The sequence below is a fragment of the Zootoca vivipara genome, chromosome 15, assembly GCF_963506605.1.
Source record: "Zootoca vivipara chromosome 15, rZooViv1.1, whole genome shotgun sequence".
Taxonomy (NCBI): domain Eukaryota; kingdom Metazoa; phylum Chordata; class Lepidosauria; order Squamata; family Lacertidae; genus Zootoca; species Zootoca vivipara.
In genome coordinates, this window is record NC_083290.1 from 15561562 (window position 1) to 15574741 (window position 13180).

At 47.2% G+C, this 13180-nt stretch overlaps 1 protein-coding gene across 1 annotated transcript in view; it reads left to right on the forward strand.

Annotated features, from left to right (window-relative positions):
• Positions 1-391: 391 nt before the first annotated feature.
• Positions 392-13180, forward strand: part of TSPOAP1 (TSPO associated protein 1) — a 49630-nt gene continuing 36841 nt past the window's right edge. The window contains exons 1-4 of the mRNA XM_060268581.1: positions 392-440; positions 10681-10788; positions 11514-11642; positions 12316-12492. Coding sequence (XP_060124564.1) covers positions 423-440; positions 10681-10788; positions 11514-11642; positions 12316-12492 — 432 coding nt within the window. The 5' untranslated portion in view covers positions 392-422. The remainder of the gene's footprint in view (positions 441-10680; positions 10789-11513; positions 11643-12315; positions 12493-13180) is intronic.

Genomic DNA, 13180 nt, shown 5'->3' on the forward strand with positions numbered 1-13180 from the left:
CCGCCTTCCTCCTATGCTAAGCCAGCGCCAGCCAAGAGCCGCTCGCCAGCATCTCCGGCTGGCCAGTCCTCTCTTGCCATCCCTGCAGTGAAAGGGCCGCCCAGGGATGCCTTTTCAGCTGTGATGCCCTCCAGCAAGCGGGTGGTGGAGCCCCCTGGTCCAATCCTGGCAGCAGCATCAGACACCCCCGGATTGGTCCCTTGGGTGCTACCGCTGTCTTCTCCCCGCCACCCAAAGGGATGAAGAGGCGGGAGGAGCCCTCTGCAGAGAGCCAGCAGGGAGCCATGCCGGGCAGCGGGGGTCCTGGCAGGGGGGAAGGCGTCCGGGCAGCCCTCCAGGAGGAGGACGAGGACGAGGAGGTCCCAAGCTGGGGGTCCTTGGAGCAAGCCCCTCCAGATAGCGCCGCGCTCGGGCACTGCCAGATGCCCGCATCACCCCAGGTAAGATCAGCCGACATTTGGGAAGGAGGGTCTAGCGTGAGTTGTGATTCTTTGAGGATCCATGGAAGAGCCTCCTCCTTCCAAGGCAGTCTATCTCTATTTTCCTGAAGCCAGTGAGAAACCTGGGAAGGGTGCGTTCCGTAAGCACCTGGCTGTCCAGCATTGGAAACAAGTTACTGGGTCTTTGACATGCCTATGGAGTGATAACATCTACCGGTAGCTGAGTCTTGGGAATGAAGAGTTACCGTAGGTGTGCTGGTAGTTGCTTGCTTAGATTCCCAAGGGTTAGACAAATTCACGGAGGATTTAACTCCCCATCCCAGGGCAGTATACCTTCATGCCAGGTGCTGGGAGGCAAAGAGGAAGAAGAGGAGGGTGTTGCATTTTTTTTTTTCCTTCTGAATTTCCTTAAAGGATCTGGCTGGTGACGAAGCTTTGCGTCTTGGTTTCCACAGACAGTCTCTTCCTTATTCACTCCCTTTATGGATTCTTGATTTTCCTGACCAGGCTGCAAAATTAAAAGCATGCCATTTTAAAATGAACTTATTGGCATGCATTTAACTCAGAGATCACCCCCCCTTTTAAATGAAATTACTGGCATGCATGTAACTCAGAGATCACCCATATTTTATTTTTTAAAAATGGAATGAATGGCTTGCATTTAACTCAGAGATCACCTAGATAGATCGATAGATTCCCCATCGGGAATATCTTTCTCACCACAAACCTGTAGCTGTCGAACGAGGGATGCAGTAAAGTCTCCTTCTTCACAGCCATGAAGGAGGAACCATGTTTTTCCCACATTGTAGCTGAGCTGTAGAGACACTGACGGTTTTAAAAATCCTGTTGAAAACGCAGACACCCCCCCACTTCCCAGTTGGGGTTCACAGCCAAGCAGGAAGGAGCTCTTGGTTGAAGGCTCTGTGGTTCTGGGTTCCCTTCCCTTCCCTTCCCTTCCCTTCCCTTCCCTTCCATGGAAGCAAAGCAGAAATCTGCAAGCCATGCTACCTCAGTGGAACACCCATCTCCAGCGGCAGTATACCTGTGAATCCCAGTTGCTGACGGCCAAATAGGAACCTAAGAAGGGACTTCTGGATCAGGCCAGTGTCCCATCTAGTCCAGCATCCTGTTCTCACCTTGGCCAACTAGATGCCCAAATGGGAAATCTGCAAGCAGGACCTGAGGCCCCCCCCCTTGTGGTTTCCAGCAACTGGTTTTCAGAAGCAATTGCTGCCTTTGACTGTGGAGGCAGAGCATGGCCATTGTGGCCATCAGCCATTTGTGGGCTCGGCCCCACATCTCCTATGTGTGGGCTTCCCAGAATAGGCATCTTTGTGGCTACTGTGAGAATAGAGCGCTGCACCGGACAGACCTTTCACCTGGGCTCTTTTTATCTGGGGGCTGATCATAGCTAGGTATCGTTGGACTCCAAGCTCTCGTCAGCCCCAGTCAGCAGGGCCAATGGTCAGATGTGATGGTAGGAGGGGCTCACAGCTTCCGGATGGCACCATGTTGACTATCCCAGACCTGCTAAGTGTCCACACAGGTCCATACGAGCCTAATAATCACTGGTTTGGGGCAAGCAAATAGCCAGGGTTTGTGCATAAGGCTATAATGTTCCTGGCCCCCCAGCTGTTGACGTTGAAATGCACCCGTCTTTGATAGAAGCCAGCTGATGCTCTTAGAGTCGTAGACTTGTAGAGTTGAAAGGGATTCCAAGGATCATCTAGTACAACCCCTTGCAGAGCCGGAATCACAGCTAAAGAATCCCTGACAAGTGATTGTCCAACCTCTGCTAGGAGACCTCCAATGAAGGAGAGTCTACCACCTTCTGAAGTTATCTTGCTGTCTGCTAATGGAACTCGGGGCACAGAGTCTTCAGAGGACAGTGGCTGATTTAAGGCCAGCTAGTCAAGCTGAGGTGGAGAGGCCAAACAAGGTCCCTTTGCAGCTCTGGGTGTGTAGCTCAGTGGCAGATCATCTGCCTTGCATGCAGAAGGTCCCAGGTTCAATCCCCAGTGGCATCTCCAGATAGGGCTGGAAATATCCCCTGACTGAAACCCTGGAGAGCTGCTGCAGGTCAGTGTTGGCAGTGCTGAGCAAGATGGACCTGGCTGGGGATGGGCCACAGCTAAGTGGCAGAGCATCTGCTAGACATGCAGAAGGCCCCATTCAATCTGTTGTATTTCTAGATAGGCCCCCCTGCTTGCAACTCTGGAGAGCCATTGCCAGTCAGTTTCAACAATACTGAGCTAGATGGGCTGACTATAAGGCAATGTCTGATGTTCCGCATACCCATAACCATTATACAACACTTCCTTCAGGTTGTTGCCTGAAGTTTTTGTTTGCGGTTGCCACTATCCTGGTAGATTGTTAGGGGGGGGGGTAAGGGGCCTTGACCTCCCCCAGTCAAAACAGTAGTCCTGCCCTTTCAGCATTTGAGAGAACTCCAAATTGTTTATGAGGGGCAGCAACACTCTGGGGTCTCTAGGGCAGAGAATGGTCTTTCCTGGGGGAACCCCCCCCATTTTTTTAAAAAGACCAGGAGCCAAGGTTTGAATCTGAGACATTCTGCATGCAGAGCAGGTGCTCCGACACTGAGCTACAGCTTAAGAATAAATTAAGGGATCCACTTTAAGGTTGGGCTCTTCTCTGAAATAAATTAAAATCATGGCTGCTGGATCAGATGGGGGGTCATCTAGTTTGGCAGCCTGTCCTCGCAGTGGCCAACCAGAGGCTTATTCTCCCAGAGCCCCCAAGCAGGAAACTGAGGGCATCAGCATCCCCTCCCCACTTTGAAATCCCAGGAGAGGTAAGGATTTAATACGCCATTCGGCCAGGAAGCTCACTGGATGACTCTTGCCTGGGCTAGTCAGCATCTCTCAGCCTAGCCCACCTCCCAGGGTTGTTGTGAGGGTAAAAGGAGGAGGGGAAGAGCCATAGGTGGTGTATAAATTTAAGTTGTTGCTGCTGCTGTTGCTTCTGACAGTGGAAGGAGTACGCAGCCGTCATGGCTAATAGCCATCAGCAGCTTCCGTTATGAATTTGATTCGTAGCATTACGTGGAGAGTTGGACGGGACCCAAATGGCCATCTAGTCCAACCCGCTGCAAAGCAGGAATCACAACTAAGGAATGGTTTCAGGGCTGTCCAAAATGAGGAAAGGGTGACTGTGGCTACTAGCCATGATGGTTCTTCTCTGCCTCCACAGTCGGAGGCGGCAATGCTTCTGAATACCAGTTGCTGGGAAACACAGGAGGGGAGAGGGCTCTGGTGCTCGAATCCTGCTTGCTAGTTTCCCAGAAGACGCATCTGGTTCACTGCTGTGAGAGCAGGATGCTGGATTCGATGGGCCCTTGGCTCTTCTTCTTAATGCCTTTTTCATCATTCATTGGTGACTTTGACCCTTTGCAATGGGGAGTTCGGACAGAACCAAGGAGCTTCCTATCTCAGGCTAAGCTCCTTCTGCTGCTGTTGCAGTTCTGCAAAGCTATACAGCTAAGCTGCCATTCCCCACCCTGGAGAGGCAAGGAGATGACAGCCTGTTCTTTCACCCTGCTGGCTGGCAAAATCTCCGCTCCACCAGGTCCTGTTTTTTGGGGAGAAATTGGGCTGGTTCTTTCCCGCTGCATCCCTGCGTCACAGCGAAGGAGGCAGGGCCTGCATTGCTCTTTCCAGAACAGACGCTTCTCCCTCACCTTAGAATGGGGTGATCTTGCAAGGAACCTATCAGCTGTATGGGAAGAGCGCCCCACTTCCCCAGACATCTGATTCTTATTATGTTAAAATCTTCACACACACACACACCCACCCACCCATACAAATCCAGGAGAAAAAATGAATATTTTTACTGCTGAAAAGCTGGTCTTCTAGAAGGTCCAGGTAGGGGATAACCTTGCCACAGGTTTTGAGGACCTCTGGTCTTAGGAGCAGGGTCAGCCACCCCCTCTCTGAACTGCTGCCAAGTCTCATTTTGCAGGAAGTTCTTTCCCTCTTCCATATCCCAGGGGTTGCTTGAATGGGGCCAAACTGGTCATAGGCACATAGCAGACCCTCCAAGTGTCCCTATTTTCCAGGGACAGTCCCGGATTTACAGAAGCCATCCCGGTTTCTGATTTGATCCCAGAATGTCCCACTTTTCCATGGGACATCCCTGTTTTCACCAGAGAAATGTTGGAGGGTATGGAGATATCCAACATCTGCACCACCTGAAGGCAGTTTTTTTTTAACGATTAATGTTTTAATATGTATTTCTATATGTTGGAAGCTGCCCAGAGTGGCTGGGGCAAACTAGTCAGATTGTAAATTGTAAAATAAATTGTAAAATAGTGATAGTAATAGAAGTAGTAGCAGACACTCCAAGTGTCTCTATTTTCCAGGGACGTCCCTGATTTAGTGAAACTGTCCTGGTTTCTGATTTGGTCCTGAAATGTCCCACTTTTCCTTAGGATGTCCCTATTTTCATTGGAGAAATGTTGGAGGATATGGAGTTATGACACCCCGTGAACAAAGAAGTAACTATGTAAACTTTAGAAGACATCTGAAAACAGCCCTGTATAGGGAAGGTTTTTTTCTTTTAAATATTTAATGTTTTATTATGTTTTTATATATGTTGGAAGCTGCCCAGAGTGGCTGGGGCAACCCTGTAAGATGTGTGGGGTATAAACAGTATGGAATGGGACGTCCCTGTTTTCATCAGAGAAATGTTGGAGGGTATGGCATAGGAAGATGCCAGGTGCTTGGCTCATCTAGTTCAGCATTGTCTACACTGACTGGCAGCAGCTCTCCAGAATTTCAGGCAGGGGACACCCCCAGCCTTACCTGGAGACGCTGGGGATGGAAGCTGAGGTCTTCTGCATGCAAAGCAGCTGCTCTGGCAGTGAGCTGAGAACTAAGTAAGATTCCAGTCATCCTGGTTCTGGAGAAAAGACTTTAAATGGGAAGCTGCCTTCTACTCTGAGGACCATGCTGGTCGTCCATTTTTATCGTGTATTCATGGTTAATTCTACTCATCATGGTGTGATGGTATTGGGGTGGTTAGCACTATAGGATCCCACTTTCAATACTGTGAAGTTTCCGGCGTAAAGCTGAATATTTTTGTTTGTTTTTTTAAGGGAATGTGGGGGGGTCTGCCACTGTTTCAGATTTCTGCATCTCTTCAGCTTATATAATACAGGCTGGGTTGATGATGGGAGCTGGGAGGGGTGTGTGTGTGTGTGTGTGTGTGTTGGAGCTTCTCTTAAGATATGCTTGCAGAGAAGGCAAGCCGGCTTAAAGCAGTGTGCATTTCAGTGCTTCTGGGTGTTGCAAATCGGAGGGGAAGAAGGGAGGAGAGGTGATTTGACCTCATTTTCTAGGGAAATGGTGTGAACAAGCAATTGTGTTTGTATGTCTCCCTTGAGCATTAAAACTCTCAGAACTGCCTTTCTGGTTGTGGCTACTGAGCCTACTACTTTGCCTGATGATGCTCAATCAAGGATACCCAAGTCAAAGCTGTTTTGCCTGTGCCTTTGGTTTTATCAAGGAGATATTATTACCACTCATTTATTAATTGCCTTCTACACAATCATCTCAAGGTGCTGTATGATGCAAACAGAGACACCAAAGACACAACTTTTAGTGTGGCAGCACCTACATTTTGGAACTCCCTGCTTATTGATATCAGACAGATATCTTCACTATACTATTTTTTGGTGCCTGATAAAAAATTCTTGTTTAGAGATGCCTCCTACCCAGATATTTAGAAAGCTGGTGCTATTTCTGATCTGTCGGTTGTCGTTTTAACTTTTTGAAATTTTTAGATTATTGTTGTTATTTTTTCCTATGGTTATTTTATCCTTTAATTTGTTTGTTTTTCTATTACAATCCAGTGGCATATAAATTTTTATCAAATAAATAAATAAATAAATTTGTTCTTGATGTGTGTTTATCTACCAGCCATCTCCAATCCTGTTGCCCTTCTCCTGGTGTTTTGGACATAACACTTTCCATCGAGCCCCCCAGGCAGTATGTATTGCCCCAATTTTCACAAATGTTGGGAATTATAGTCCAGCAACATCTGGAGAGCCACAGATGTTCCTCATCTCTGATACCTAGCCACTCCGTAGATGGTATCCCGACTGCTATTATGACAGCTGCCGTGCTGATACAAACTTGTGTGGTTTGATCAATGTGGAACTCCTTGCTACAAGATGTGGCAATATCCGAAAGGAGATTAGGCAAGTTAGTGGACGAGGTGAGGCCTGCCAACTGCTGTGAGTCGTGATGGCTGTATGGAAGCAGCTTCTGAGGCAGTCTATCCCTCAATAGGAATTGTGGAGGAATAGCAGCAGGAAAAGGCTGCTGGCTTTTATGCATTGCTTGTGGTCTACCCAGAGGCAGCATATCCAAATTTAGCAATAAAAGCCAGAGAAATGAAGGAGTTAAATGATGACAGAACGGATAAAGATTGGAAAATGTTAAAGCAATATTTAATGAAACAGGTAGAAAGAGTCAATCTCATAGCAGATGTGTGAAGGGCCCCAAAAATATCTAAAGGAAAAGAAAAGCCTAGTAAAGAGTATGCATTGTAACAAAGATATATAAACCGGAATATAGGGAAGGCTGGGAATCATATGAGGTGGAGGGGGTGGGGTGGAGGTGTTATTTTTGTATGTGTGTTTCCTTTTTTTTCTGTTCGTTTTTTTGTTTTTCAAATGTGATTATTTTGTTTTTGGAGGAAATTCTATTTGTTCCATTTGTTTTCTTTTGATTTCTGTTTATGTAAGAAAATATGTTATGTTTTGAGTTGTTTGATTAGTTTTGTTTGATTTGTAATTTGTAATTTATAATTTCAATAAAGTTTCTTTAATATATATATATTTTAAAAAAAACACCCAAAAAACAACAACAGAGGCATCTGCCTGCCTTGGGGAGCTGGATGTTGGGTTAGAATTAGATCAAGGATCCCCAAACTTCGGCCCTCCAGATGTTTTGGACTACAATTCCCATCATCCCTGACCACTAGTCCTGTTAGCTAGGGATCATGGGAGTTGTAGGCCAAAACATCTGGAAGGCCGCAGTTTGGGGATGCCTGGGCTAGATGTATCCCCCTTAATCTGATCTAACTGGACCATATGGGATAAAGAAAACTAAAATGAGTTGTTGTTGTTTTCAGATTTGCAACACTCAAACACCTTGTTCTCTGCAAAATAAAAAAATTCCTTCAGTAGCACCTTAAAGACCAACTAAGTTTATATTTTGGTATGAGCTTTGAAGAAGTGTGCATGCACACGAAAGCTCATACCAAAATATAAACTTAGTTGGTCTTTAAGGTGCTACTGAAGGAATTTTTTTATTTTGCTTCGACTCAGACCAACACGGCTACCTACCTGTACTTTGTTCTCTATCAGCCAGGAATATTGGGAGGGGGGAGGATCCTGTCTAACATCACCATAGGAGTAGGAAGGGAGTCTAGCTCATTGGGTACAGCACCTGCCTTGCATGCAGAAGGTCCCAAGTTCAGGCCCCAACATCTCCAATTAGGACTGGGAATGTCCCTTAAGTAAAACCCCGGAGAGAGGTGCTGGCAGCCAGTGTAGGCAATCCTGAGCTAGCTGGATCAATGGTCTGATTTTGCACAAGGAGCTCCTTGTGTCTTTTCCGCAGGACATTGAGAACTAGCATCTTACATTGGTTTTAGAGGAAGAGGGCACATGGCTCAATGTGCAGAGCATCTGCCTTGTATGGCAGAAGGTCCCAGGTTTAGCCCCCTAGGTAACCCCACCTCCCCCGGGAGTGGTACCACCCACTCTGGGAATCTAATGGGCTTACATGGCTTGGAAAGAGATCACGCCCACACCATACATGGAGAACACGTTACTTTCCTCCAAAGAATCCCAGGAGCTGGAGTTTTGAAAGGTTGCTAGGAATTGTAGTTCTGTGAGGAGAAAACAACTCTCCATCTTGCCCCAGCGTGCATAAATAAATGCATTTTGGGACACATTTCTTGGCTGGAGAGCTGCGTTGCAAAATGTAGACAAGTGCAGATTTTGAAGAACGGATGTTTCTCGCTCTACATATGTGTGAATTAGGTAGGTCCGCCCTTAAATGTGAACTAACTCAAACTTCCCCCCTCTCCCTCAGTTTCTCCCTTCGTAGTTGAGGATCTGAGGGCAAGGATGAGCCGCTTGAGCTCTCTGCCTTGTGCAACCCAGATAGACCTGCTGCATTTCCACGGAGGCCCTGCTCCACTTTCAAAGGTTACCTTGCCCTCCTCGTTAAACGTTTGCGCCAGATTTGTAGTCTGTGTCTGTCACTTCGACTCATTATCCTCGGGATGCCTTCTGGTGTCACCGCTTCCCGGAATCAAATGGTCCGTCCTGTCACAGGAGCCTGCGCCAATTAGTTTTCATTCGGTGAGGTTCGACCTTGAGCGCCGGAGATAAGCACTCAGTCATTTCACAGGAAGATCGTCTCTCACTAGTTTAAAAAGATTTCAAAGAGGCAGCTAAGTGCAAGAGAGAAGTTGCAGATGGCAGAAGCTGTTAGGGCAGCCTTTCTTGGAGTGGCACATTATTTCCCATTATTTGAGGCGGCTGCTGGGTTTTTGGTTTTTGGTTTAATAAAGGTAATAGAGTCTTAGAATTGGAAGGGATCCCCAAGGGTCAACTAGTCCAACCCCCTGCAACGCAGCAGGAATTGAAGCCCAAGGATCCCTGCCAGATGGCTATCCAACGTCTGCTTAAGAACTTCCAGTGAAGGAGAGCCCAGCACAGGCATCCCCAAACTTTGGCCCTCCAGATGTTTTGGACTACAATCCCCATCTTCCCCGACCACTGGTCCTGTTAGCTAGGGATCATGGGAGTTGTAGGCCAAAACATCTGGAGGGCCGCAGTTTGGGGATGCCTGGTCCAGCACCTAGTGAGGGAGTTTGCTCCATGGTCGCACAGCTCATAATCTCCTGTTTGCAACTGGAATCCATTGGGTTGGCTCCTCCACTCTGGAGCAGCAGAAAGCAAGCTTGCTCTGTCTTCTCTGTGATGGCCCCTCAGATATTTGAAGATGACTGTAATAACTCCATTCAGTCTTCTCTATATGGGGTTTTCTTATCCCAACCCCCAGTTTGCCAGCGGATTACAACAGTAAGCAGAATCTTACAGCAGCCTCCCCACCATGATCCTCCAGAGGTTGTGGACTTCAATTCCCATCAGCCCTGGTCATTGGGGGGGGGTGAATACCTGTCACTCAGCAGCAGAACATCTGCTTCATATGCAGAAGGTCCCAAGTTCAGACCTCAATCTCCAGTTAGGGCTGGGAATATCCCCTGTCTGAAACTCTGGAGAGCCACTGCTAGTCAGTGTAGTAGACAAAACTGGATTAGGTGGATTAATGATCTGACTTGGTGCAAGGTAAGGATGATGGGAATTGTAGTCCAACACGTCTGGAATGCATCAGTTTGGAACCAGGTGCCATATTGGAATTCATATATGTCTGTCTTGCATTCCAGCAGGGTGAATGAATTATGTGCTGTTCTCTCAGCAACTGCCCAGATTATGATCTGCTTTCCTTCCCTTGGATTACCAACTGTTAGGTGCTTGAATTGAAGATCATTCGGTAGCCTGTTTAATAAACCTGCCGTGCTAACAAGATCTGGGTGGAACCTCAAGTTTAGACAGGCAACAGCTGTTTTATTATTTATGCACATACAATTTTGTAACAAGAAAAATAAATAAAGTCAGATATTTTTTTTGTAAACTGTTTAGAGGTCTTTTGTTCAAGGAAACAGTAAATACATTTTGTTAAATAAACTATAAACTGGAAAACTGGGGGGGGGGGATTCTGCGACAATCTGACGTTTGACAACAGGACGGTTACTGCGTGTCGTTCCTTTGATTTATTAAATGCCCTTCAGCAAAAGGTCCCAGAAATTCTAAAAGACAACACTAAAAACATTTTAAGACATATTACAGCCACAAGAATAAGGCAGGTTCTAAAATATGTATATCATTGTCAGGTGTCAAAGTCCAGGGTAAAAAGGTTCCCTGTCTCAGTGTGAAATGGGTGTGGCCAAAGGAAGGTGGGTGTGGCTAAAGAAAAGGGGTGTGGTGGAGAAAGGGGTGTGGCCAAATGAATTAGGGTGTGGCTAAAGATGTGGGTGTGGCTAGAAGAGGGTGTGTGGCTAAAAGACAAGCAAAAGTATCGTACATTCAAGAGATCTTTTAAAAACATGTCTGCCACACTCTCTCTCTCTCACTTTCCAGTACGGTGTGAGTTACCGTTGTCTCCTGCGGCAGAACCAAGTCCTCCTTACAGCGCTGGAGGAGCTGCAGTCCCGCTGTGCCACCCTGAAGAAGGAGAACAGCTTGCTGGTGAGGAGGAGCTTGGGCATTGGAAACCTTCCAACGAGATTAGGCAACACCAGTCTTCCCCAACCTAGTGGCTTCCAGAGGTTGTTGGACTACAGTTCCCATCAGCCCAAGCCAGCATGGCCATGTGATGCTGAGGATGATGGGATCTCTTGTCTGGGAGCCACCAGGCATGTATAGGAGAACTTCCTCCTGGCTGGCTGGCATCCCACAGTCCAGATCTTCCCCATTTTTCTGACTTAAAATACTTCCACCCCACTTTATAGCAAGCTTTCTTCCAGTTGGGTGGTCATATGTAATCTGTCCATGGTGGCCAGGGCCAGGGCCAAAAGGAAACACCATCTATATGCTCCTTAGGCTCACTCAGCTGGGAACTGCTGCCTGTCAGTGTAGACAGTATTGGGTCAGACAATGACCTGTCACCTGACTCAAGTTTAAGGCAGCTTCCTTGAACCATGAGGACTGGAATCTTAGCTCAGTGGTAGAACATCTGCTTTTCAGGGGCTGGGAATGTCTGAAACCCTGGAGAGTCGCTGCCAGCCAGGGTCAATGAGCTAAGCAGGCTAAGGGTCTGTCACCTCTGCCTCATGGCAGGGACAGCCCCAGCAATTGCTGCAGAGGACTCAAACCTCTTTCTTTCCTTCCTTCCTTCCTTCCTTCCTTCCTTCCTTCCTTCCTTCCTTCCTTCCTTCCTTCCTTCCTTCCCCTTTCCACTTCCCCCCTCTCAGCACAAGAGCTGCTTCCCAGAGACTCAGGAGAAAGTGAGGCACCTGAAGAGGAAAAATGCTGAGCTGGCTGTCATCGCCAAGCGCCTGGAGGAAAGGGCACGGAAGCTCCAGGAAGCCAACCTCAAAGTAGTAAGTGCGGGAGAAGGTGCCTTGTGGCAGACATTGCCCACTCCTGGTGTAGAAAACATTCAGGAGGGCGGAACAGAGATTTGGTTTAGTAAAAGGCAGCCTCTTGTGCCTGTATCTAGAATCTTGTAGAAATTGGAGTTCTTGGTGAAGTCCAGAAATAAACAGTAAATTGCAAGAACTCGGGCCAGGAGGAAGATGAATTTCAAGTAAGTCTTCAAAAGGTTTTATTTATGTAATGATAAGATGAATTCAAATAGGAATCAATTCCAGTATGATAGTGAGGCAAATAAGGATAAATTCCAGTGAAAAAATCCCAGGACAAGGCCCTGTTTCGACAAGTCTTCATCAGCAATGTTTTAATGGTTAGAGTGTACCAAGTATGTTTCCTATTTGAATTCATCTTATTATTACATAAATAAAACCTTTTGAAGACTTCCTTGAAATTCATCTTCCTCCTGGCATGAGTTCTTGCAATTTACTGTTTATTTCTGTATCTAGAATCTTAGCATAGCAGAGTGGGAAGGTACCCCAGGGGTCATCTAGCCCAACCCCCTGCATTGCAGCTAAGGAATCCCCTGCAGACTCCAAACCCTGCTTAAAAGCCTCAAACAATTGAGAACCCACCACCTTCCCAGGTAGTCTGCTCGACTGTCTTGTTCTTTTTCTGCTGCAGGTCAACACCCCGGTTGCGGTGAAGGGCTCCTGTGCGGGACTCTGCAAGAAAGCACTGGCCCGACAGCGGGCTATGGACCTGCGCGAGCAAGCCAGTGTGCTGCTGGCAAAGGACAAGCAGATCAACGCCCTGCACCAGGAATGCCAAGACCTGCAGGCCAAAATCATGTCGGGAAAGGTGAAGGTTCCATGCCGAGATATCTTGGGTTTTGGAGAGGGGTGTGTTAGTGTTTGCGGAAACCGGCCTGGTGCATGGAGGCAAAATTCCCATTCGTGGCTTTGCAAACATTTGCCTCTGCCACGAGGCCCCCAGAAAGTTGGGCCAAAAATGGTTCTGTATCCCTGGCCTGTACACTGACAGAAAGCAGGCTCTCTGCGGTTTCAGACCAGGGGACTTTGCAGCCCTTTGTAGAGAGATGCTGCCAGAATTGGGCTTTCTGCATACAAAACAGGTACCCTACCCCTTTCCCAAACTTGACTTAATTCCTTTAAAAAGAGTTAATATTATTTTTTATACAAAGTACTGAACAGCAGGCAGCAAGCGCTGCCTTTACCGTCCTTTAATGTGGAGAGGGATGCTTATCATACTGTGTGCAGTTCTGGTTGCCTCACCTCGAAAAGGATATTGGAAAAGGTTCATAAAAGGGCCACCCAAATGACCGAGGGGGTGGAGTGACTCCCCTATGAAGAAAAGTTGCAGTGTTTGTGACTTTTTGGTGTAGAGAAAAGGCGAGTTAGAGGTGACATAGAAGTTTTTTAAAATTATGCATAGCATGGAGGAAGTGGATTGAAAGAAGTTTTTCTTCCTCCCTCATAACACCAGAACTCATGGGCACTCAATGAAGCTGGACATGGGAAGATTCAGG